This window comes from Rhamphochromis longiceps, linkage group LG23, assembly GCF_057381845.1.
Source record: "Rhamphochromis longiceps isolate RC_006_pf linkage group LG23, R_longiceps_female_GT1.1, whole genome shotgun sequence".
NCBI classification, from domain to species: Eukaryota; Metazoa; Chordata; class Actinopteri; order Cichliformes; family Cichlidae; genus Rhamphochromis; species Rhamphochromis longiceps.
The window spans coordinates 21,550,230-21,577,943 of record NC_140578.1 but is presented as its reverse complement, the minus strand read 5'-3'; the positions used below and the strand labels follow the sequence as shown (position 1 = coordinate 21,577,943).

General features: G+C 40.9%; 2 protein-coding genes across 2 annotated transcripts in view; one reads left to right on the top strand and one right to left on the bottom strand.

The window, feature by feature from the left end:
• The first annotated feature begins 12,116 nt into the window (after positions 1 to 12,116).
• crfa4 (cytokine receptor family, class I receptor 4) overlaps positions 12,117 to 27,714 on the top strand; it is an 81,931-nt gene continuing 66,333 nt past the window's right edge. Inside the window, exon 1 of the mRNA XM_085399370.1 lies at positions 12,117 to 12,354. The gene's annotated coding sequence lies outside the window, so the exon portion shown is untranslated. The remainder of the gene's footprint in view (positions 12,355 to 27,714) is intronic.
• Positions 20,505 to 21,899, bottom strand: LOC146641869 (uncharacterized). Its single transcript, XM_085398247.1, has 3 exons — positions 21,811 to 21,899; positions 20,799 to 21,662; positions 20,505 to 20,562 (listed from the first exon to the last, which is right to left on the bottom strand). Exons 1-3 carry the CDS (start codon positions 21,897 to 21,899, stop codon positions 20,505 to 20,507), a joined length of 1,011 nt encoding a protein of 336 aa, XP_085254373.1.

Below are 27,714 nucleotides of genomic sequence, written 5' to 3'. Positions count from 1 at the left end.
AGTAAAACAGAAGGTAAATTTCCACACGCTTCCTATTTCAAACTAGACTGCAGCAAGGGAAACACATGAACTGAACATTAACTTTGATTTACACTCGAAGAGTACAACAGAAGAGAAAAAGCCAAAAATGTTAGCACTTTTGAATCAAACACAGAGCAAAGGAAAGATGCTTTATTTGACACTAATAACTGGAGCTTTTTGTGTTTTTTACAATTAGAAAGAAGCTTAGCTGCAGTGTGTCATTCTGAGTGAAAGAAAAAAAGCAGTGAGTTATTATCTTTTCCACTGATGACAATGAAAAGATCTAGGGGTCCTTAAGGATTGTAACAAACTACAAGAGGGTTGCAGAGTTTCTTAGATAAGTCAAGATGGAGGCTCAGATAGGGTTTTTTTATGAGGTAGAGTTAAGGATTAACTCTGGGGACACATCACAGAATGTGTATACTTGTTTGGTTCTTTTTTGAGAGTTTCCTCATGAGTCACTCTAAAGCTTTTTCCTTGCTAAAAAGTGGTTGCAGAGAACTTAGAGAGGTTACAGAGGCTTTGAGACAAGTCATGGAGTCCCAAAGGTCCAGCGGGTGGTTCCAGGGGTGTATGAGTTAGAGTTCATCGACGGATTTCTGATGCATTCAGTGTTCATTAGTGAGTTTCATGGGCTTTTTTATGTCAAAGTTCTGTCTTATCTGGGGTTCTTGGTAAGGTTTGGTATGTTTAAGGGGATTTCAATGGTCATAACATCCTTAAGTCGATTACAGTGGGCTAGAGGGGTCTTGATAGGGTTAAAGGCATAAAAATAATTAGATTGAGAGATCTTGATGTTCAATTTGGGGGCTCATGGGACTCATCACTTGACATTTTTCCACTGAGTTGTGTGGTGGCGCTAAATGGCCTCTTGTTGCTTGGGAACATTTTAAGGACTCTTGGAAGTATCTGTGGCACCTTGGGACCCAGGAGTTGATAGGATTCCAAACTCAAATAGTATTGAAAGTGTTCCTGGGGGTTCCTGGAATATCTGACCTCCTAGAAATTGCCTATAATGTGATTCTTTTACTAGTCTCCATTATGTGGATGGTACCTAGAGCTAAGGGTTATTTGATGGAACTGTTCACTTGGATATATTTGATAGGAACATCTTGATAATCCTTGCATTAGAAGACATTTTTTTGTTTGTTTTTTTCCCCCTTTTTAGTGAAACTAAAACCAGCTCTCTTTGCTTGAAAAATAAACTTTCCAAGAACAATAACATGTTCTGGATAAAAACCTGTGGGAACGATAAAATAAAATCAAAAGCATTTAAAAATGATATCAAGGTCATAGTTTTTAAGTTTTATCTGGATTTAAGACCTCCATCACTTTAACGCTGGTGCTTTTAGCACAATTGCATGGATGGAAATCCAACTTTCACTTGGGATTATTGTCAATCAGATCACTGCTGATTGTGTTGAGGGATTTAACATTGCTGATTACATCACACCAATAGTAGTTAAGCCTTAAAATGGCGTCCCTCGTGTATGCTGGAAATGAGTATAAAGTTCCCCTTGAGTGTCATCTTTTCCTTGTTAAATATCTGACTGGTGCTCAGTAAATGCCAGGGCTTACGAATATGTAGTTCCATGAAACATGATTTAAACAGTGCACAGGTTTGTGTGCATGCAATAAATCACCAACATGCAAATGCAGAAACAATGTTGGCGCATTACTGCCACCTACCAGGAAATACTACACAGTGTAAAACATGATTGACAACAGACAGTGAATACATGAATGTAGAAAGTAGAAAAAATACCACATGTATAATATTGACAATTCATAGTAATTAAAATCTTAAACTTTATGTAGCAGTTTAATTCTTTTATTCTTTTATCATAAAATAGACTAAAAATCATACTATCATCGTACTATAAATTCCAGAAACTTCTTTAAGCAAGAAAACTGTCAGTGCATTCCTGCTATTATAAACTTGCTGCAAAAAAAACCAACTTGCTGCATTCTTCTCAGGTCACCGACGCGTAATCTAGACAAAAGATGTTTAAATTTAGCTAAAAAGTGAAAGGACTTCCTCTCCAACATCTCTAATGAGTCCTCAGCTGACCAGATGATTTAAAACCCAGGCCCTTCTTAGGGGTTCTGAAGAGGCATTGTTTGCCACAGCATCACCATTCATAATGGCTGTATCCCAATTCAGGGTCTGCAGCCTGCTTAAAGTACGCAGCCTTAACGGTCCACAAGGGCCGCGTATTCAAAGACCGCTAAGGCCGGAAGTACGAGGCTTCTGAAATGGGACGGTCTAGCCTCCATCACGCTGCCCAGGTTGCCTAGCAACCATGATACTAACAGCTGGAAACGTTTCATACAGCTTTGTTTGACAGAAATGAAGGAGAACATATTTTGTTCATTTGTTTGCTTGTTTTCACATGAGCTTTGTTTGATTTGTTGAGTATCTGAGGCTGAGACCACGGGACTGTAAAACATGATTGTTGGGCTTCATTTCTGTACTGAAGAGTCATTTTAAGATTAGCTAGCTATCTGTATGTTAACAGACCGTCAGATATCGTAGTTAAATATGCTTCTTTAAAATGATATCAACATTTTGGAGCATGATTTGCTATTCAATTGTTTTGTATGACCATAAAAACTGTGTTATAATCTTTACTAGAAATTCACTAATACTAATGGGAATTCCATTTCTCTTCACTTCTTTATCATTGGCAGGAACATACAGGAACAAAAACAAAGTGTTAAAGCCCTCAAAACTGAAGTGTATTCACAAAAAACCTGGTTCCTAGAACAATATTGTGAGTATGCAGTCACCTACAAAAACGTGTCAGAGGCAACAGATGTGTTCAGCCTTGGATGGCTTATTTATTACTAGAAATTGTCTAAATTTTGCAGTAAATGAAGCTGTTGAATTGCTAGAGTGTAGTCGGGTATAACTGCATACATTTTTTAAATGATATTTTTATTCCATGTAGACCAGTCAGTCTTCTGTAAGAGCTGTCATTTCCAGTGATGGGAATAACAAGTAACGGCGTTACAAACGGCGTTAACTTTTTCAGTAACGAGTAATCTAACTAATTACTACTTCTATCGTTACAACACGTTACCGTTACTAACAAGAAAATGCCATGCGGTTGCGTTACTATTTTTCAACAACCAGACGGTTGAAACTGTCTTCAGCTTACCGCACCTTACCGCATCAGTTGTACAGAAGTAGCTGTCTACGTAAGTAATCTGGGCGCTACAGCTTTAAGCAGCTGCGCACGCTCCCGCGGACAGCAATCACTTTCTGCCTGACAATCACTTTTTGGCACTTTTTTGCAGCTAGGGGGGCAAAACAATCGCATAAGTGCTGCTGTTTGACTGAGGAAGAATAAAGTAGTCGTGGTAAGCCAATCACATGACTCCTTCAAGATGACAAAGCAACAAGGTGATATTTACCAGTTTTTAAATTGTGTTGATAGGCCGTGTAAAACCAGAGCCATGATAAACAATATATATGCGGCGTTTTGTCCTGAATAGTTTCGTCACGTTTACTGTCTAAGGACAGCACTAGCAAGCACTCTCTGCTTATGACCAAAAAAATACCCCAAAACAAAAAAACACCCCTTTCGTGTTGGTGGAAAAATGCACCATGTTAACGAATCCAAAATGATATGACAACATGACATTTGGATGTTTAGGAAAAGGGGGGAGTTTTAGAGAGAGAGAGAGAGAGCGAAAGACAGCAAAAAAAGAGAGAGAGCGAGTTTTGAGATGCGAGAGATTTGTGACGTTTAGCGTGTTTGGAGTGTGTAGTTAATGTGTTGTCTTGTGTAGTTAGTGTGTTGTGGATAGTTTTGTGGTGTGTGTCAGAAAAATGAGGTGACTGCTGTCCCCAGGTAAAAAACAGGAGTGATGCACCTGCTGCTGTCAGAGCTGCAGGTATCAGGCTGTGATGTTCTCCTTTATAGTGGACAGAAATATTTAGAGTGGCCCAAATAATTTGGGTGGTATCTTATTGAATGCAGAACAGCTGATTGTTATGCAAATAGTTTGAAACGGTTATTTAAATAAAAGGTCAAAGGTAAATGGATGCAAATAACTTTGTTTGCAAAACTTGTGCATATGATTTTAAAATTGACAATTTATATTTGCATTTAAAGTTATGAACATGATTCATTAAACATGTTTGTGGTTGTTACAGTAAAAATATATCCATTTTCTACTCTGATTTTACGTTTTTTTTGGTCTGATTTTAGATCAATTGTGTAAATACAGTATGTCAAAATGAAAATATAACTGCAAAATCAGACACGTGAGGTTGTGCTGATAAGAATGATACCAAACAAGGCAAAGTAAATAGTTTTTAAAGGTGAAATGTAGAGGAAACATCAAAAGTAGTTAAAAATGGCCAATTATACCCTGGAAAAAATGTTAAACTTTTTTTTTAAAAATAACGCAATAGTTACTTTTCAAGTAATTAATTACGTTTAGAATCTTGTAACTCAGTTACTAACTCAGTTACTTTTTTGAATAAGTAACTAGTAACTATAATGAATTACCTTGTCAAAGTAACTTGCCAGCACTGGTCATTTCTATCTTCAGCTGTAATGTGCCATTATTTAGAGACTGAAATAGATCAGACCACTGAGATAATTTAAACACATCTGTGTGTCCATGTTGCATGCTGGTTTGCATTTGTGCACTGGAATAATGTGTGTGTGCGTGTTTTGTTAGGTTTTGTATGTCAGTTTTGAGTGTCGAACAAGCAGACGGTTGTTGAAGAGAATGGGGGAAATGTATTATTCAGATCGAATGAGACTGAAGTTTAATGGCAGAGTGACACACATTAGATGTGACAGAATGAGTCCAATACCACACACATGCACAGACACAAACACAGAGTGCAGGTGTATCTTCTTTTTATTGCTGAAACATGTTGGAGTTGTTTGACACAGTTGTGAAGATCACATCGAGCTGTCTGTCACAGCCAAACTTTCATGAGTCGATCAAGACCAGCTGAGGATCATGTGGCTCGATTTTGCTACATTTAAACACTTCTGTCCAGTACTGATGAAAATATTTGTAATAGATTAAACTATGTGCTGAGCCCAAAACTTCAGATTACAAGGTAGAGACTAAATATTGATGCTGGTCCCCTGGTACTCCAGTACAGGTGTCCATCTCAACACTAATGTTAAAGTGGTGTGACAGGGCCATGTGAGATTATATAGTTTTACTGGCTCACAATGAAGCTAATTTAATGAATTCATATACTACTGGTTAAATACTGTAGGCATACACTGGACCCCCTTTTACCACCAAAACAGCTGCACATCCAAAATGAATATCTCATTACATCACATGCCAAGGGTGCTCTATTGGCTTAAGATCTGGTGACTGTGGAGGCCATTTGAGAACAGCGAACTCATTGTCATGTTCAAGAAACCTTTTTGAGATGATTTGAGCTTTGTGACACAGTGTGTTATCCTGCTGGAAGCAGCCATCAGAAGACAAGAACAATGTGGAGATAAAGGGATGGACATGGTCTCAAATAGGTTTTAGTATTTAAATGAGGCCCAGTATAATACTAACGTGACCAGAGGGTGTCAAAAAATATCCTTTACACCATTACACCACCAACAGCCTGAAGTACTGATAAAAGGCAGGACTGAGCCATGCTTTCATGTTGTTTACTCCAAATTCTGACCCTATCATCTCAGTGTCGAAGAAGAAATCAAGACTCATCAGACCACACAAGCTTTCTCCTGTTATCCAATTTTAGTGGGCCCATGTAAACGTGGCACTAAATGTGATCTTCTGCTGTATTCAGAGATGCACTTCTGCATACTTTGGTTGTAACAAGTTGGTTATTAGTTAGTGGTTGATTTGCTGTTGTCTATTTCAGCTTGAAGCCATCTGACCATTCTCTAACCTCTGACATCAACAAGGCATTTCGCCCAGAGAACTCTCTTTTTCAGACCATTCTGTAAACTCTTGCAAGGGAAATCTAGTAAAAAATTAATAGCTAAATGACAAGAAATGCCATGCCTCCTTTAGACTTATATGATTATGAAGGAGATTTGCCCAGCTGCGTTAGCACCTCTCTTGGCCAATCCAAGAATACAGATGAAAGCATTAGTTTTGGAGAGTCCATCAACAGGAGTTTTTGTCAATGGACCTTGACTTTATTACAGCAAACTGGCAAAAATAGAGGCTAATAAGAGGCTTGATGTCATATACCAGGAAAACATTATTCCTATCTGAAAGTATCATTCTTCCACCATCTTCGTAAAACACACACTCTGGAGAGGTTGCTAGCACGTTAAGAAAACCTCTGAGCAAATATAATGAGGCTATTTTTACAACAGATGTTAAACTTTATTTGATAACAGCAGAAGCTAAAGGTAATATTTAGTCAAATTGAACAGTAAGACATCCAGTAATGCATACAGTTAAATGAATCTTATTCCACTGTGTTCACCACCTCTGCTGCTGTGCCATGTACACAACCTTTGTGATTATTTTCATTTACCACATATTTGATGTAAACCCTCAGCTCTCCACATTGTATGTGCTTTATTTTATTTATTTGTTTTGTCCTTGGGATAAAATCCAGCTTGTGTTTGTCACTTTGCCTCCTGTGCCAAACAGTCCAAATGAATTATGCAAGTTCTCCAAGTGCACAAAGTCATCCAGTCAAACCTATGTAATTGTTGTCTCTATTACACTGCTATTAGGTAACTATCAGTTAGCCTGTTGGTTTTAGTCAGGGTTTGGTGTTGGTTTACACCCTAAACAGTCTTTGGATATCTGCCAATTAAGAAGCTCAGCCTGGTTAAAATGACTTGTCCACATTGGTGCAGTTCCTCACTTCTCGCAATGCCTCAGTTAAGCATAATGAATAATTATGATTCTCCATCTGAAATGTGCTTGGTTTGAAGGGTTAATGTTTAAGGCTGAAATCCTGCGAAATGAATAATTTATTCACTTGTCATTCCGCAGCTTCGCACTGTATTTCTATGTCAGCCGTGAGCAGTATAACCTACAAAAGAGGTCAAAACTTAGTCCAGGGTGGAGCGTCACAGCATATGGTAAACCTGCTGTAGAAGATGGAGGTTAAACAAATACTCACATGGTGTGTAATTTAGACAAAAGACCTTCTAGTGATTTTTCTTTCTAATCTGGGGAAAGGGGATTAGATTAAATCTGTTGCATGGCGACTGTGACATCACCGCTGGCCCGTTTCACAATCACAAAGAGCTGCAGGCACTGCAGCTGAGACCTTTGAGCTGCCAAACCAGAACCAGGGCTCGAACGTTTGTAGACCAGGATTCACATTCACCACTAAAAACGCATAAAGGCTTCTCTCAAGGCCTTAGAAAAGAGGGCGAGGGGAGGGGGTTCCTAATGGAGTTTGTTTCCATTAGGGCTGCCCACTGAGACTCAGTCCTCTGTTTTCAGTGCCCTGACCTTCATGAAATGCACTGTGGACCACATGACATAAAAATCAACTATTGTACTCACAGTCTCAACATGAAGTGATACAAGCAGAGGTAGACCGCACACACACAACACCCTGTCATGGACAACTAGTGACCTGAAAATTTTCACCCTGTGTTCTTTTCCCTCTGCAAGAGAAATGAAGCCAGCATGGAAAACTGCAGTTCCTCTAATGTCCACTTGAGGCTGGCCCCCAAACTAAGCCGATTCTTATAGATTCCCATATTAAAATGTCCAGTATTGTAGCAGAATTAAAAAGGTTTACAGCCTGTTTTCCAATAACTCAGCTAGGAAGGCTTAAAATACTTTGACAGATGGATGCTGACAGAGGGAGCTGACTAACAGGGTTGCTGCCTTTGTAAACATTTTCCATAGAATCACCAGGTAAATATCATGGCTCACTGTTTTTATAGCAGTTAAAAAAATGAATTTAAACACAACCAAAAACAAAGCAGTTCAGTTGATTATTATACAGCTCAATAACAAAGTGAAATCTAATGTGAAATCGAAAATAATCCCACTAAAGTAAAATAAGCATACATTCAAATGCTTACATAAGAAGGTTAACTTTCTCAAATTTAAGATGCCAACATAAAACAGAATTAAAAATAGCTGTGTATAGTAAAAAAGAATATGGTAAAAAAAAAAAACAGATTAAATCACAGTCTATCAGACAATGCACTGCAGTATTAAGTATTGTGACAGTGCATCCTTGATATATTAACATGACATTATTGAATATCTCACAACCATTTTCAAATATTTCAGTTTTATTGTGTTTGATCTCATATATAATATGAGATGCCTAATTAATAGTTTATGCATTTACAAATCCCCATCGGGAGGTTGGAGGGGTTCAGCACTCACACTGACTCAACGTCTTACACAGCAGAGACACTTTTCATTGGAAACAACATAGTGAAGTTAAGGAAATATAAACTGCTTGACTAAGCTAAGAAATATAGTTTGGGTTATGTATAATGGCTTCAGCTTTTTTTTGTTGTTGTTGTTGCCATGGTGACTATTCACTTCTAAAGAGTCTGGAAAACAAAAATACTACCTGCAGCTATTACAGTTTATGGATGTAGCTGGTAATAAAAACTAACAATACATACGCCAGCTCAGTCAGGCTGCTGAGTGGTGGAATTTGTTTCTTAAAGGCCTTTTTAAGCTGTAGGTAGGTCCTTAGGATGTTGAAAACAAGCTAACTAAAAGTTTTCACTCATCACACTTTAAAAAAGCGGTATGACGGCTGCAAACATCCAAACTATGGATATTCATGTGAAGTCCTACAGCCAAAATTTAGAGATCTCAGTTTCAAAGGAACTTCAGTAGTGCAAGGTTAAGCTGCTTCAGCCGTGTTAGCATCTGAAACAGAAAATTCATACCCGGAATGGAGTCAAGCTGTAATGACGAGTCAAGAAAAGGGGAATGAAATAATTTCCCTCAAAATGAGGAAAAAAGCAAAAAAGCAAGCACTCGTGAAAACCTCATAGCCCACCAAAACATCGTCCGAGATTTAAAGCATCTACTTCAAAATTGTACGCTGAGGAGTTGTTTTGGCTACAACATCAGGTGAAGGAAATGCAGGAAAATGCCACCTGCAGAGTGAGTCGGGAGGCTGCTCAAAACAAGGCCTTAACTTTCCAGCTGAAGGAGACTCTAAAAGTTGTTAGTTGAGTTGTTCTTGAGATGAACTTGAACTAATAGAAACATGTCTAATAGTTTATTATACAACTGAAAATGTCTTGCACTAAATGGGTTTAAGGAGGCACAGAAAAAGAACACAAATTAAATACATCCCGCAATTAAACCAAAGGTACTCAAAACTTAAAATGAGTCTGAACACAGCAGGTTCCTTTGGTGCTGCAAGCACTTCAAGCAGTGTTTCAGTTCAGGTACAGTTGACAGCGGGTACAGTTTAGGTTCACAGTGAAACACAATGACTCAGTTGTCCAGCTTCAAAAAAGGTGGCCAAAGGTAATTTCTCTTTCCTTATTGCTAGTGTCCTTGTCACTACTGGCAGGATCAGATGGTGCCTGCAACTCATTCAGGTTAATAGGTAGACCAATTCCAAGAATGGACGGTCATGTTTGCTGCAACAGGAATCTTTGCTAGGTCTCCCAGCACAGAATGTAGAGGTGACCCAAGGGAATGGATATGCAAAAGAGGAGCTGGACAAAATTGTAGAAGGGCATCAACTCCACGGCAGGGCTAATTATAGACACTAAAAGCTGCTTGGGAGAATTCCAGTCAGTAAAAATCTACAAGTTTGTGCTGCAGTTGAGAATCTGCCCCTGTAAAAACAGTAATCCTTGGAATTGAAAACTGAAAGCACTATTTAAACCTCAACCTAAATTAAATAACAGATTTATAAAACAAAGTTTATGTTGGCTAATGTATTCAGCTCTATCATATGTGACATATCCGTGTCCCATCTGGTAGAAAAATATTCCACTACCACAACCCCACCTCACATCAGCTTTCATTTATCCAGGCAGTCGCCTCAGTCACTGCGTCTCTGGATCTGGGATCTCTTTGATGAATCATTCAAAGGACGATGCACTCTAACTAATTTGAGTCATGCCTCCTGACTTTGGGGAGCAGTCATGCTCTTCTCATTGGTTAAACATCGGCAGCGACACAGTGAACAAACAGAGCAACATACAGTGGAGGCCTTGCAGCACAAGGGCCCTGAATCAAACAAGCTGCTCCTGAGAATAATCTGATTATTTTTGTCTCCGTGGGGCAGAGCTAATACTGATCCAGGATGACTGCTCTTTCACACGTCGTGTGGTACTGTCAGCGCTGCTGCAGGATCAAGATTTTTTTCCCCAAAAGCTGTCAGTGCTATTTTATGCTTCTCCCTCGCCACATTTTAAAGTGAATAATTGTACTTTTTACTGCAAAACGTGTATCTGACAGACGCAGTTATGTCTCCAATTAATATTTTATATACTAAAAAACAGATGACGTCTTTAGAAATTGTGCACTAGTATGATTAAACAAGTGGTTTCCAACCATTTGGCTTGTAGACTCATTCCTTAACCTTTTTAGGTAGCTATCTAAACCTCTTTTTTAAAATCAAGATGAAGAAAAGTCTATAAAATTCACATATTTGTGAATATATATATCGCTCAGATGTATAATGTGGCCCCACTAAAATCTGAAACAAAAGAAATAGTGACAGTGAATACTGGACTTTTATTTAGATGTTATTTCCTTTTATTTTGTAATGTTGTGGGATTAGTATTTTTATTCTTTCATCATTTGGGCGAGGCTTGTAACAAACACCCCAAGACATCATTGCTTTGTTTGTGTCAGATGAGACTGGTTCTGCTGGAAGTTTCTTCCTGTTAAAAGGGAGTTCTTCCTTCCCACTGTCACCTAATGCTTGCTCACAGAGGGGCTGTCTGATTTTAGGTGTCTTCTCCTTAATTCTGCAGCGTGTAGCTGGGATTTGGTGTTATACAAATAAACTGGAATTGAATTAAATTTGTATTGTCATTTGACTTTTTATTAATTATTAATAATAGAGATTTTATTTATTTTCATTTATTTGTTTCATTGTAATTCATGGATTTCTTTTTAATGCACCAGAAGTCATCTGGAACCAAATAGTGGAAAGACCTTTACCTTTTTCTTCAGTTTCACAACTCAGTTGTTTCTGACCATAATCACTTAAATCACAACAATCTGCTTGTCCCGTGAACATTATGTTCATAAATCCTGATAAAATAACACAAACAAACAAAAAAACCCAACACATTTTGTTTTGCTTTTTTATCAATACAGTATCAAAAATTTAACATAGTTTACATCCTTCAGTTTTTCGTTCATTTTCTCCTGCTAATTAATCCAGGTTTACCGTATAAGAATTTACGACAGGACATCCTCACTTATTGGTGCCCATTTCCAAACAGGATGTTACACTTGAGTACTTTGTTAAACCTATGAGGTAGCCTGACATGCAGCTTCCCAGAAAGATATGTACACATTGTGGTAACATAGACAGTAATATGAGGTATAACCAGAATATACTGATTAATACGGAGATCCAAAAGTCCAAAGAGAGACCACAGAAAGTGAAAGACATTCTGATACTGCGAAATAAGCAACAGCAATGGGAAGTGGGTGGGAACCAAGAGAAATGTGTCCCTGCTTCCAGGAGAGCCACTGAAGTGACTACCATTTTGTCACATTACAGCCACAAACATGAATAAATTTTATTTGAATTCCACATGAAAGACCAACACAAAGTGGTTCCAAACATTTTTTACAAATAAATAACTGCAAAGTGGAGTTAGTGCAAAAAAACAAAACAAAAAACCCAACACTATTTAGTCATTTATAAATTTCCTTTCTCTTAAAACTGGGACTTCTTCATATGAACAAACTGGCTCTAATTTAGAATTTATTTAAAAATGTTACCTTTTTTTGTTTCTGTTTAATTTGCTTCATTTAGCGCACACGTTGTATTTCTATTTTGGCACTAACTGTCTTCCACACATTGCTCCTCGGAGCAGAGCGCAATGGAGACGAGGAGGTGGTTCAGTAAAGATGGGTGGGGGAGTCCAGAGCTCCAGCTGGTGTTTGGCTAATGACGCGGGATCAGGTGGAGGAAAAGCTCCTTATGGAGGGGAGGGGGACAGAAATACTGTGACAGGGTGGTGAAAGGCGCATTCGCTCCGCGGACAGCACATCAGCACCGAGCAACAGCAGCAGCAGCTGTTAGAACAGCTCCCGACTCTTCGTACGGACTTCATCCCCACTATCTGCTCAATCGACGGGCCACCGGCCGGTTCCTGCTCCCCGCGTGGGTTTGTGTTTGAGGAATCGCGCCACAGGAGGCGTTAAAGAGGCTTACTCCAGGTAAGACGGATTCCTGCTTTTTAATCTGCAGGTCAAGTGCGCCAGTTTGTAAGGTTAACAAGAAGATCCCAGTTTACAAACTTCATGTAAAGCGGAAAGAAAATGCGTGAACTGTCTGAAGAATCACACAACTGTTTATTACTGCTTATTTATTTTATGCAAAACCCCAATAGGAGAGTTTTCACCACAGTTTGCTTACTGACGCCCCCCCCCACACACACACACACGTTGAATCCATCGAAAATATAGTAACTATTGTAAATTACATTTAAAACTGATGCTATTCTGTGTGTTGGAGCAGGGGCGGAGCGGGGGGGTGGCTTACGGGGCTTAAGCCCGGGTTGTTTTGTCAGAAGCCCGGGGTATTTTGGAGTGTAATTTTTTCATAGTTAGATGCCTGGCTGACAACTGTATAAAACAAAAAGTACACACAATATTCGAAGCACATAGTGCACACTGTGGGAATTTATGACTGTGCGCGAATCCCCCCCTGATATTGGTATGATCCAAGCTCAGGCACTAAGCGACTGAGCGAGGGGGCGGGGCAGCTGCTGCCCGTGAGTGCGCTGTTGGAGAGACGGAGCCAGCCATACTAAGGAGAGCTTAAGTTTGACCAGGTACCAAAGCAAATCATTCGTACCGTACAAATAATGTAAATATGACGGTGCATCACGAAAGATTGATATCAAACTGATCACTTGACCAATATTACGTTACTCGCTCTTCAAGTGAATCAACAAATGGCGAAATGAAAAGCCGAACAAATGCTATTTTTTTTTAGAGTCTTAGCTTACGTGTGTTTATTTCATATTCTCAGTTCTTACCCTCCCGACTAAATCGGTTTCAGTTATGTACTGAAACATAAGAATGGACATTAGAGGGTTCTTTCAAAGAAAAAAACTCAGGTAAATGTTATTTTATATATTATGCTTTGTATGTTGTTCAGTATATTTCTATGCAAAACAAGAGGGATTTCAGTACACAGCAGGATATTCACATTTGTAACCAGATATTTACATACACTTTAGGGAGAAAACATAAAACATTTTTACTGTACAACAGAGTACATTTTTGTTTTAGATAAATATTGAAATATATTTTGAATTAGTTAAATTTCAGAATAAAGAGAGACAGAGCTATTTTTATCACTTTCATCAAATTTAGGAGTACATGTACACTAAATTTATTGTTAATTAATAAGAAAACTCCAGATGATTCCATTCTGAGCTGAAGAAGCTTCTGATAGGTTAGTAGAGTCCATGTGAGTAAACTGGTGGCACAGCTGTGGATGCATATAAGGCAAAACACAGAGCCTGTTTCTGTGACATGGGAAAATCAAGAGATATCAACCAAAACACCAGGAAAAGAACTGTGGAGCTCCATAAATGTGGCTCAAGTTTGAATACAATTTGGTGCCATTTGCAATTAAGAAATACAGATAGTTTCTCTCTTTACTCTTAAAGTTAACAAATATGTTTTTATATTTATCAATCTAAAGAAATAAACATTTAGTCTGATTTGATGTTACAATTAAAAAAGTGTTTTTATCTGAAGAGTAAATATCTGGTTTCAACTGTATATTTGATGATTGTCAGCACAAAGAGGGAGAGAGAGGAGAACGAGGACAGACAGGTCCTCATGTATCTCGTACCTAGTGTTTCTTTTTAGGTTTGTTATTTTTCAAATTCTGTATTTATTAAGTTCTGCAGGCTTGTTTGCACAACAAGGCTAAATAATTATATAAACTTTTCTCAATCTAAATAGTGGACTTTGGTAGAATTAAAAAATAAGTGTAGTGCAGGTCTATGATGATTTTTAGTGCTGCTATCATCTAGTTCTGATTCTGGTTCTGTCTTGGTTAAGTCCTCAGTAGTCCTGATTTTGAACTGTTGTAGTCCTGTTTTAATTCTGGATCAGTTCTGGGTCTGGTTGAATTGGGGTTTAGTCCTCGTGTCTTGATGCAGCCCTGACCTTGTTCTGCCTTGCTGCTTAATTAAAAAACTAGTTTAAGGTGTCCTGCACATGTGATATATATTTTTCCCTATATGAAGTCATTCTTTTTTGAACAGAGCCTATTAATCTTTCAGTCATTTCTACACCCCCCCCCCCCCCCCCCAAAAAAAAAAAAAAAAAATCCCACATGCATACTACTCTTTGGGCTAAGCCCCGGGTGTTTCAAATGTCTGGCTCCGCCTCTGTGTTGGAGTGAACATGTTTATCTACTGACATTTGATATAAATACGTTTCTTTTTAAAATTTCTTTACACCTGACAGTGAAACTGCTGCCTGAGGAGCACATGTACACCTTTTCAGTATGTCTGTACACCTGCTCCTGTGTGTTTTGTAAGTCCCTTTTTGAGAAGACAAATGGTCAAATTTAAGTTTTTCCCCAAAAAATAATCGATGCAGAAGCAGATGTAGGACAAGAAAAGAAAAGAAAAGAAAAAGATCCGTGAAGTTTCTTAAGCACTTATCAAGTTCAGGATATTGAGGATGGCATTCAATTTACTTTAGTTATTATTTGAATTCACTTTTAATACAGGTTACTTTAATTGAGTGCTCTGACTTAAAATTGCTCTTTTCTGCTCATTTTAAATATCTCTCAGTGTGGTTTGAAGATTGACCTTTTGTGATACCACACGGTTCAAATATCATGTCTGCTTCTTGATCAAAAAACCATCCAAAAATATGAGAGATATCAAGGAAAACCATTGTCAATGTACAGCAGGAGTGTCAAACCTGTGTCCAATCTGGGTCACTGGGTGACCTCACAAAGTGTGAAAATTGCAGTGGAGTCATTAATTACAGACATTATCGATACGACACAACACCTGCTGTGGTGATGGCAGCAGTGCGTCATCACAGTGAAAACATCTGGAAAGTTAAAATTATTTCTAGGATGATGTAAGTTGCTTCAAATAAAAGATGTGAAATACTTCTGTTTAGTTTCAACAAAGCAACGGCTGTGTAACTTTCCTCTTTGATCCGTAATCGTGTGGTGCATGTAATGACAGCTGTGTCACTGAATGTGGAAAGACGTTGACGCATCATTGAAAAGTGCACTTATTTTTTTAAAGATGTCAGGATGTTCCACCGTTTTATGAATAATTTAATGAGAAATCTAACCTTCTGGTGATCAAATTGGGCCCTATGTGATCTAGGAAGTGCCCATGTTTATGTGCTATTGAAGAGTAAGGTTTCAGGCAGACGTAAAGGAAAATAAGCAGCGCTGTAATAAAATTAAATCTGTAAGCATTTAATTCAAGTTGGGGTTCATCTACTCAACATTTGTAGACATTTTGTACACAAATACTTCAGGAATAATAGGAAAACCCCCAATAATATTTCTGTTAAATAAAATAAGACAAACTCTTTGCCTTCAGTGGATGCCGGTCAGCTGTGCTGGTGTCACCAACAAGCAGCTATTCAAGGCTCAGGAAAATCCCTGAATTTTAGCTGAAAGAGTCAATTAATGTAACCTAAAATCATCTGATCATCATTCCAGATTCTAAAATGTGGCACTTTGTTGCTTTACTGTTTGTTTGTTTGTTTTTTTAGTCTAATGAGCTGAACATTTGGCTTTCTTAGTGTATTAATGCTGTATTAATTCTTAGATAACCATTAACTGTGACTTGGACCTTGGAAAGATGTAATAACTAAAGTCAGATAATGGAGCAGAATAGAAAACAAGAGTGACATTTCAGAACGTGAAATCGATGCTTTTTAAGATTTTTCTGCAGACACCCAGCTCTGTGTGAGCTTATCTCTGCCCAGTAAACCCCTTCGCCCTCATGACCCCATGTGTTATAATAGATAAGAATGGCAGCAAGCATACATTCAGCCACTTCCGCAACAATGAGCCATAAACAAGATGTTTTCTGAGGCTTGTTCAAGATCAGTTCAGTTCCTACATTAAGAGACGACTGTGCACAGGGATTCGCAAGGACGAAATTCTGGGTGCAGTTTTGTGAACACATCTGTTCTTTTCTTCTTTGTCGTTGTTGCAAATGTTTAATCACATCGCCACCTTCTTCTTCTCTGAAAACTTTTGTCTGCATGAACTGGGCTTTTAAAGTCAGGAGAAAGTAGATCTTGTCATCTTCTCTAACTGAAACTTCTAAATGCAGCTCAAGTATGGGAACAGAGGGCATTTACAGCATTTATAAAGTCAGTAAAACACACAGATTGAGCATTTCTATTTTTGTTTAATCCTTATGTTGTTGCCTTTCAGACGTGTCTGCACTCTAACTAACTGATTTGTAGTCACTGGGTACCATCTGCACATACCTGGAAATGCTTTCTAATGATATTGTGAACAAGAAGCATAACATGAAAGATATCGAACCTACTACAGAAAACTACAGAAAGCTCCATAGCTAATATTAGTGTTTGAGGAAGACTTTATAAGAACAATTTGGAATCTGTTAGATTAATATGATTCAGACCAGAGCATCCAAGTTGTTTTCAGTGAGCCCAGCTGAAGTCAGAGAGAGGGTGATGATCATTAACCCTATTTAATGATTATTTCCTCTGTTTCTCTATCTTCTGTTTGCTCATCACTTCAGAAACACTGAGCATATAAAACCACTAAATAAAAAAAACACAAGTTGAGCATTTCATGTTGCATTTGAGGTTGACATTGCTGCAGACCTAACTGTAAATTAAAGACTGTAGATGCTTTTCTTTTCATTTTCTTTCATTTACTGTATTTTTAGTCACAACAGCAGTTGTCTCAGTCTGACACAGTAAGATAAGGTGCTACAATGCTGGAGAGAGAACTATAACAATCAGCTCATCACATTTGAGCAGGACTGTGTTTTAGTAGTCCCCCAGCAGCTTAAGCGTATAGCAGCTTAACTAAAGGATGGCTCACGGTCACCTGATCCAGCCCTAACTGTAAACTTTATCAAGAAGGAAAGTTGTAAGTCTAATCTTCAATGCAGAAATAGTGTCACTCTCCCAAATCCAAACTGGAAGTCTGGGAGCCGAGTGCTCTGTTGGGATAATAGACCACTTGGTCTCAAAGAAGCAAAATAGATGACCTAGTTTTTCAACATCACTCTGAGACAGGATGTTTAACAATACTGCACAAATGGAAAGAGCAAGGTCTACAGATTTGGTTAGTTTGTGAGTTAAAGACACGTCTTGGTCAGAAGTGACTCCAAGTTGTTGATGAACAGAGATGGGCAGTAACGCGTTACTTGTAACTTTTCATTTTCTTTCATTTACTGTATTTTTAGCCACAACAGCAGTTGTCTCAGTCTGACACAGTAAGATAAGGTGCTACAATGCGTAATCAGATTACAGTAACGCGTTACTGTAATCTGATTACTTTTTTCAAGTAACGAGTAAAGTAAGGGATTACTATTGCAAAAACGGTAATTAGATTACCGTTACTTTCCCGTAGGAACGCTGCGTTACTGCGTTACTAAAACCGTGATTTTTTTTGTGAGAATGTTTCATGACAGTGACGTAAGCGAGTGCGACATTCGTGACAACAGCTGTGTGCAGATCAACAGTGGATCATATATCGAGTGCGGGAGAGAGTATGAGCGTGCAGCGTTTAAAGCGTGGAAGTACTGACCTTATTTTGAGTCTGATTCCATAAAAAGTGACAAAAACATTAGCGTCCTTTGTGCGTGGGAAGAAAACGTCTTTTAACAGCAAAAAAAACCCCTAAACTTCCAAACAAGCACCGAGTGCACTATGACGTAATGGGAAACTCACAGAGAAACTCACGGATTCTTCCACTGACCGCTGCAGCACACCTGCACCAGGGCAAACCTCCGCCTACCCTACTCCTGCTTTACAGGTGAAAATAGAGCAACAGGACCGCTACTCTTTGATTTTATTTATTTTCTGCTGTGTTTTACTTGCATCTATTTGAAAGAGTGAGTGTAAACACAAAAAAAATTATTTTATGTGCTGGAATGTGCAGAAAATAGGTTTAAATGTTAAATAAATTTCTTCCAGTCAGAGAATGTTGCATATAATTTAATTTTTGCTTGATGCATAAAGTTAAAAGATTAAAACTAATAAAACAAGTTTTAAAAAGAGACTTTTCCATTTGATTACATTTTATATGATGGATTATGTAGAAAAAGTAGAATTGGGCTGACAGATCTATTGCTTTATCACCTATTCAGGTTGTAAATCATGTTTTTAAAAAGTAACTAAGTAACTAAGTAATTAATTACTTTTGAAAATAAGTAATCAGTAAAGTAACGGGATTACTTTTTGGGGGAAGTAATCAGTAATTAGTTACTGATTACTTTTTTCAAGTAACTTGACCAACACTGTTGATGAATCCCAATCTGCTGCAGACAACAAAGGCAATGATGGAAAAGATTTTCAGGTTTTCAAAGTTTTGGGAGATCTAATCAAGTGTGCAGCTTTTTTTCCCGTAGTTTTTGCACCATCTACATTTGGGTCAGTGTTGTCATGTACCTGTTTTTATTCAGAAATTGCTTTTCTCCACAGTGAAATCCTCCATTTGATTTGCAGATTGAATGCTTTCAAGAGAATGAAAAGGTCACGGCGACACCAATACATGAATGTATTAAAATGGACACCAGATAAAAATCAGTATCGATTTAAGCAGAGCAGAACTCTGACAAAATAACGGAAACATCCCATAGTGTCTGACGTTTATACCAAGTCAACTTGTTGATCCCAGGTGGAATGATCTGCTAGGCTGATATCTGCATAATCAAACTCAATGACTTTCCTCTGCTGTGATAGGTGAAAATACATGATCCACTAACTGGAGTTTGGGCCGTGCTGCTGATATTTTATCCATCCATCCGTCCATCCATTTCTTTCCACTTCCTCTGGTTTTTATGCACTAGGTGACCTGAAACCTGTTAGGGGTAGAGTTAGAGTTAGCACCTTAAACTATTTGGCAAATCGGCTAAAATTCACTTAGGATACAAGAATGGCATCCACCTACCTTAATATTAATTTGTTTAAATTATGATCATGAAGGCATTTTAGTTTTGTGTTTAACAGGAAAATGTTAGGAGGTCAGGCACAGCAAGTGACCCATGCCTATTAATGACTATTCATGAGACCTGCCACCACACAAGCTTTGACTGAAATTCATAAATACCACTGTAGTCACTATAATTGTTGTTACTGACATCAAAACAGCTACATATAATATAATGCACTTTACTACACCATAAGGAAATGATTGTCTAGAATTGCAAGGACACTGAATTGGGGTCCTGGACGGTGGTAATGTTCCTGTTTATAAAAATAGAGTTTCCGTTTATCTGAAAATGTCACGGTATGGCATGGCACACCGTGGAAGGAGTGGGGAAGGAGGACCCAGGCGCGGTGCTCTATGTATAGACAGTGTTTATTTACAAAGTGAAACAACGTAACAATAAATCCCCGTGTTCTCCCAGACTCCAGTGTCGTGTCTCCCCGTGAATAGTCCGTGTTTCTGTGCTCTCTCCGCTCCCGTGTCAGCACCCCCCGGTGCTCGCTGCTCTCGTGTCTTCCACGCTGCTCCTGCGGGAAACATAAGACGCAGCCGTCAGGACACATACAACTGCGGGCATGCACACTAACTCAATAACAGGACGACTAACGTGGAGTCTCATGCAATGATCCCGCGTCGGTGGGAGCTCCAAGACTCTCTTAAGTAGCTCCCCCGACGAGGCCTGATCAGCAGCAGGTGTGTGGCTTCGGGTGTGGCCAGTCCCCTTGCAGGACCACACCCTCCAGGCCTGACGCCGCCTATAAACGGGTGCTCAGCCACACACACATATATACACACACAAGCACAGAGAAGGGAAGCAACACCAAAATACATATGATAATGATAATAATAATATAATTCATAACTGCTCAGAGATCCTGGGTCGCCCAGTCCCAGGACCCTGACAGTACCCCCCCTCTAAAGGTCGGCTCCCGACGACCCCAAAACCAAAACAAAAAACAGCACAACCAACCCAGGGCGGGCGGCGGGGGGAACCAGGACGGAGGGCCAGAACCAAAACAAGCAAAAACAACAAAACAACAAACCGACTCAGTTCACAGTCTCAGAGTCAGACCGCGCATCCCGCAGCGGTGCAAAAAGAAAACGAAAGACGCCACAAACAGTCACAGGCGGCCCATCAACACAACAAGAGAGTTCAGGGGGCCTACCTCGAGCCCAACGGCGGCGACGAAGCAGCTCCGGCGGACGGCCCCGGGTCCGGCAGCAGCAGCAAAACAGTTCAGGGGGCCTGCCACGGGTCCGGTGGCAGCAGCGCTGCTCCTCCGGCGGCCTGCCACGGGTCCGGTGGCGGCGGCGCTGCTCCTCCGGCGGCCTGCCACGGGTCCGGTGGCGGCGGAACTGTTCTGGTGGCCTGCCATGGGTCCGATGGCAACGTCGCTGCTCTGGCGAGCAACAGCGAGGCGTGGCACCAGGTCCATGACGCGCCGATCGCTGACGTGGACGCACCGGACGTGGACGGCGAGGAGGCCGCGCTAGACGTGGAGGTCCCTCCGGTCCGCTGACCTCCGGCCGAGCGGGACCCTCCTCGGCCGGCAGCGAGAGCTCCTCCTCGGCCGGCAGCGAGAGCTCCTCCTCCGGCTCGCTGAGCTCCTCAGCTGGCAGAGCGGGCTCCTCCGGCTCACTGAGCTCCTGCGCCGGCGTGCCAAGCTCCTGCTCGGGCGTGCCGAGCTCCTGCTCGGGCGTGCTGAGCTCCTCCGGCTCGCTGAGCTCCTCAGCTGGCGGTGCGGGCTCCTCCGGCTCGCTGAGCCCCTCAGCTGGCGGTGCGGGCTCCTCCGGCTCGCTGAGCCCCTCAGCTGGCGGTGCAGGCTCCTCCGGCTCGCTGAGCCCCTCAGCTGGCGGTGCGGGCACCTCAGCTGGCGGTGCGGGCACCTCCGGCTCGCTGAGCCCCTCAGCTGGCGGTGCGGGCTCCTCCGGCTCGCTGAGCTGCTCCTGCTCGCTGAGCTGCTCCTGCTCTCTGACCCGCTCCGGCTCACTGAGCTCCACCAGCTCGCTGAGCTCCTCAGCCGGCGGTGCGGGCTCCTCCGGCTCGCTGAGCCCCTCCAGCTCGCCTAGCTCCTCCGGCACGCTGAGCTGGTCCGGCTCGCTGAGTTCCTCAGCTGGCGGTGCGGGCTCCTCCGGCTCGCTGAGCCCCTCCAGCTCGCCTAGCTCCTCCGGCACGCTGAGCTGGTCCGGCTCGCTGAGTTCCTCAGCTGGCGGTGCGGGCTCCTCCGGCTCGCTGAGCCCCTCCAGCTCGCCTAGCTCCTCCGGTACGGGCTGGCGTCTCAGGCTGTGAATCCACCAGCTGTCCAGGCCGGTGAGCAGCCTGAGGAGGAGAGTGGAGGTGGAGGGTGGAAAGTAAGAAGTCCAAGACGACAGGATTAAGGTCGTCAACCAGCCAGGGAAATTTAAAAAGCGTCTCCTGCAGCCGCCTCTCCACGGCGCGACGCAAACCTTCCGCGGGCTTCTCCCACCATAACTCACAGAGTCTGTAAACCCTGTCCATCACCTCCCTCCTGAGCCTCTCCTCAGAGACCGCTGGGTCCATACGTGGCGGGATCATTCTGTCACGGTATGGCATGGCACACCGTGGAAGGAGTGGGGAAGGAGGACCCAGGCGCGGTGCTCTATGTATAGACAGTGTTTATTTACAAAGTGAAACAACGTAACAATAAATCCCCGTGTTCTCCCAGACTCCAGTGTCGTGTCTCCCCGTGAATAGTCCGTGTTTCTGTGCTCTCTCCGCTCCCGTGTCAGCACCCCCCGGTGCTCGCTGCTCTCGTGTCTTCCACGCTGCTCCTGCGGGAAACATAAGACGCAGCCGTCAGGACACATACAACTGCGGGCATGCACACTAACTCAATAACAGGACGACTAACGTGGAGTCTCATGCAATGATCCCGCGTCGGTGGGAGCTCCAAGACTCTCTTAAGTAGCTCCCCCGACGAGGCCTGATCAGCAGCAGGTGTGTGGCTTCGGGTGTGGCCAGTCCCCTTGCAGGACCACACCCTCCAGGCCTGACGCCGCCTATAAACGGGTGCTCAGCCACACACACATATATACACACACAAGCACAGAGAAGGGAAGCAACACCAAAATACATTATGATAATGATAATAATAATATAATTCATAACTGCTCAGAGATCCTGGGTCGCCCAGTCCCAGGACCCTGACAGAAAATAAATTGAATGTAAAAGAAAAAAATGACAAAATAAAACTAGCGAAAGAAAGTTTCAGAAAATATTAAGAGCTGTTCCAAAACCAGGTCTACTTGAAATAAAGTGCGTGGTGTAAGTAAACAATGTTGATAATCACATATAATGATGACAAATGTGCTGGGTAATGTAGCTTCAAAATGATGTCACAAGCATTAATTAGCGGAAACAAAATGAGGGGCTCTTTTTTTCCAAAATAAAGTAACTTGACCGTGTTACCTTGCATGCAAGCACTAATTAAAGCTCTGCTTTTCCACAATGTGACCATGTCAGTAATTTCCATCCAGTATTTACTCTCATGGTCATATAGAGTACAGCTAGCGAGTGCTCTGGCACCACTCTCCTTAGTAATTCGTTTACATTTGGGTAGCAGATCACCAGCTGCTAGCGTCTCGTTTTTTGTGGCCTGGTTCTGCTCGTTGATGGCTATTTGCTTGTGAAGTGGTGAAACAGGTTTGTTGTTTCCACCTTTAGTGGGAGCAGTTTTCTGCTCAAGTATTGAGTTTTATTCGAGATTGTTTTAATAGTTCCCTTTTTTTCCTACTAAACCGTCAATGGAGGCTCACACGTGGCTCTCACTCTTATCCATGACTGAGCTTGTTGTTATGTATGCTAGGGAAGCTACAGACTTGGTGTTGCCATATTACTGATCTTAAAATGTGACACGTTTGTACCATGTAAGCATTTATACTGGTATATAAGAGGATGGTATTATTTGGCAAAGCCCTAATTATAATAATGGTTACCAGGCTTATGATACTGTGTGGTATATTACCATATTTTTTGGACCATAAGGCGCACTGGATTATAAGGTGCATTAAGTGAAACAAAACAGTCAGATACATCAAGCTTTAGTCAGCTTATTCTTCTTGCTTCCTCCACTTCCATACCATTGATTCATTAATGTTGAATTCTCCTGCAGCGGCTCTATTCTCATGTTGTTGCAGTATATTAATGACTAACCTCGTATTGTGGATGGATTATCTCAGTTGTCTCCTGACTGAAGTTTGGTCCATTTACAGTATCCTGCCATGTGATTGCATTTGTCTCTAACCATCAGGAACCCTCGTGTTAACTTTTATCAAGTGGAAAAAGGTTAGCGTTCATCCTCCAGCTTCACTGTGTTTATGTTATGCTAACATAGCTGTGTCGCTAGCAATCACATAGCACATCATTATATACCAGCTAGCCCAACTTCAGTAACCCTACAAAATTCACTGCTGTTTGGTTTTCTGTCTTCATTTATGCTGGAAGTGATAGCAGAGCTGTAAGTTTTATTTTTTTCAGAAATCTCTCAGTCAGAACATGCTATATCATGTTTAGGTGGAAACTAGCTAGCTAACTTCTAAGTCGGTTATGTTTTCATGGATGCTTGAATATTAAACTTCATTGTTACACCTGGTAAAGCAGCAACACTTATCATTTTTAAAGATGAAAAAATTTAGACAGTTTTTAACTCTCAGTGAGTTCGTTTGACTTTGGGACCTGAATCTGTCAAAAAAACATTTTTTGACAGATTTTGAGCGCTGTGTACCACATATAATCGGTTAGAGGTGTTACGATCCTGGGTCTTATGACCCAGTGTTTTGAGTTTTAGTTCATTTTGATGTTTATAGTATGTTTAAGCTCATTAGGTCTCCTAGGTTTATTTGCTTATTAGTTCCCCCTTGTGTTTCCAACCCATGTTAAGTCTCCCCTGCTCTTCATGTGTTTCATGTCTGTGTCTTACGTTGTCAAGTTCTGGTTGTCATGTCTGCGTCTCATTATGTTTCCTATTTTATTTTGAAGAGATCTTGTGTTTTTATATTATGGTTTATGTTTTGAGTCCTTTGTTGTACTGTTTCTTGTTTCCCTAGGTCTGTTATGGTTATCATAGGTTTAGTTCTTTGGCTTTGTCATATGGCTTCCCTGTGTTCCATGTTATGTCCACTGTGACGTTTTTGTACCATGTTTCAGGTTCCTATGTTCTGTCTCCCCAGTTGCTGTTAAGTTTGCATGTTTAGAATTCAGTCAGTGTGTTTCCTGTTTTACTTTGAAGGTCCATGTCTCATGTGAGTGTTTCTAGTTTTGCTTCCCTTGTCTCGTCCAGCCTGATTACTCCCAGCTGTGCTCTCCTTCTGTGTCTCATTCCGTCGTTATCCCTCTGTGTATTTAAGCCCTGTGTTTCTCTTTGTCAGTGTCATAGTCTCCCTCATGGCTGTGTTTCCCTGTGTGTTAGTTATCCATGGCCCAGTTTAGTTTTCCATGCCATTTCTGCAATAAAGCAGCTTTTTGAGTTTAATTTCGTTGTCGTGAGTTTTGCGTTTGGGTCCTTCTCCTGCCTGTACACAGCCGAAACATGACAAGAGGTCAGTAAGCACAACCAGAATTCATACATACGGCGCTCAGGATTATAAGGCGCACTGTCGATTTTTCTCACAGCACAAAGGGTATATTTTTTAGAAAGTAAATTGATGCATTTTATTTAAAATTATTTTTTTAGCAAGTGGCTAAAAGGCAATGTGGATTTTAAGAGTTTAAGAGCCTTGATCTGTCCTAACAGTGTATCCACCAGTTAGCTTTTTTCTTTGATCACTGATCTAATCAACTTTTACACTGTTTAATCATCCATACATTAAGATGGACATATGAAGCTGAACCACAGACTTACCTGAACTGCAAGGTTATTCTCCCAACTGGCAACCATAGCCTGACAAAGGGCACCTATTCTGTTCCTTTCCACCTCTAAATGTATTATTGATGGACCCTACTGAAGTAGCTATGTGTTATTTGCAGTTTGAAAATGAAATATTGAAAAAAACCAAAGTCTTTTCCACAATAGATCCCAACCAGCCTCAAGAAGAAGGGAGAGAGATTTAATTTTGAGCATCTAAAGAACCTGAAAGTATGCCAGATCTGACGTGCAAACTCAGATGCTGTCTTCCGCTCATTCTCTGTCTGTTTTAGCTCTTTCCTCTTTGAGGCACTTCTTCTGATTGGCTGACACTATTAAAGTGAAAGTTTGACCAGCAGGCAGTTCTGATATGGCAAAAGATGGCCATATCAGGGATACCCACTCTCTGTGACATTAGAAAAAAAGAAGAAGAAAGAAACAGCATCCTAAAGCCTGAGCATTTGGCTCACAGGGATTAGTTGTACAGTCACTGACCTCGTTATTTAAAAGCAACGCAGGTTCACTTTAAAAGTATTTTAGAGGACTGTTCTGCTTCCAGAAAAGTGGACTGTGCCCGACTTTCAGTGCCCTGAAATCTATAGTAGAGTCATGAAGTATTCAGATTTGTTGATTAAAGTTGTGTTATTACCTTTTTCAGTTATTAACTTTACCTAAATAAGTTTAAGACCCCTTAAACAACAAAATCACGAGAGCACACATTGTGTTTAAGGCTCTCAGCTCAGATTCAAGCTGTTTCAAGCAGACTCCAATTTTCTGGCTGTGTTCATCAAAGATTGCTGTGGGATTGGGTCAACATGGACATGCAGGATTATATAACGCTGAAAACCAAACATAACATGTGAGTTCCTGTGGATCGAACGCCCCTGTCCATTCAGATCTATATTTCCTTTGTGCGTTGCCCAAGGCACTGTGATGGTTTGGTGGAAAATGGAAACCACAGAGCAGCATACATCCTCCAGATAAGACTTATCACTGCACATGACAGTTAGAACCGTGGTCACAGAGTGACAGAAACATGTTCTTGTACTTTACAGGGATGTGAACACAAGTTAATTCCTGGGAGGACTTTCAGGTCTCTTCTTTGGCTGTTAAAGGGTTTGCATTAGTGCTTGAGCAGCTGTCATTTGCAGGCTGTTCAGCCCCTGGTGTCTGTTCACTCCAGCATGGTCTGCAGATCAGCGAGCAGAAAAGTGACAGCATTAAAGCCAGACGTTTTCATTGTGGCCTGTGCGCTTTTCTTTTGAAGAATTTACACTGGATTGTCGGAGCAGGTCAGTGATTTGAGGATTTTCTGTCTCGGTCTGAATTCAACATAAGGCAGCCAGCTAATCCCATACACTGTGGAAAAAAAGCTGTTTAGAAAAAAAAAAATAAGACAAAGCACTCGCAGGCTGACCTTTGGACTCTTAAGTAAAGCTTGTATCGCTTACACACACAAACACACTCACAACACACACACATACACATGTCAGGCTGGAAAGAAACAAGTCATGCTGCTCTGATTAAGCTGTAAAGGAAATGTACATGAATCCAGAACTGAAAAATAAATATATAAGGCAGCAGCTCTCAAAAGGGTGAAAAATATGGAGCGCAACAAAAGTCTTTCTGGAACAAACTCTCAATGCTTGGCAACCATCTTGGTAACACCTCTTGGCAATTATTTTGAAGCCTCTATATCAGTGGTTCCCGATCTTTTTTTGCTAGCCCCCCCTTTGTTTTACAAGAAAATCTTCATGATGTTGCGATGCTTCAACCTCTGCATTTGTGTGGGAGCCGTGTCAAAAAACCTGTCCATTATGCTAGCAGTGTTGTTAACTTGTACACAACTTTGGTGACAATGTAGGATCAAGTGAAGAAGGCCCTGGTAACACGGACGATCTGATTTCCTCGTGTCAGCATTGTTCCCACATCATCATAATTAATGTTGTTCCAGGTTCAACATTGCAAGTGACCAATCACCTTCTTGTGACGTCATTCCTTTGCGACTTCGAAATACCCGCCTTCGATTATTTCGAAATACAAGTGAAGAAGCGAAAAACCGCCGCCTGTCCGCCGAATTTGAAGTCATATCGCCTGTCCGCCGAATTTGAAGTCAATTTAGGATACTTTCCTTTAATAAACGGTAAGCATTATACATATGTTCCTCACTTGGCTTGCTGTTTGTTTGCTAGCGATAGGCTACTTGACGACAGCATTAGCTAACCAGTGTTCCCCAACTTTTTGGGTGTTTCGTGGCCCGGGGGTTGGGTCAGGCAAAATTGCAGTAGCTTCCCTGATCATTTTACAAACATAAGTGAAGAGAATCTGGACTAAAAGGCCTAGACTTATGGTTGTGTGCTGAATCTATGAATCAAACTATCACCTGGAAACATAATTAACTGGTCCATAGCTGTGAAACTGGACATGAGTTCTTGATTCTATGGAGATTAACAGTAATCCAGAAATTTACAAATTTGTCCTGGTACATCGCGTAAATGTTGTCCCAGG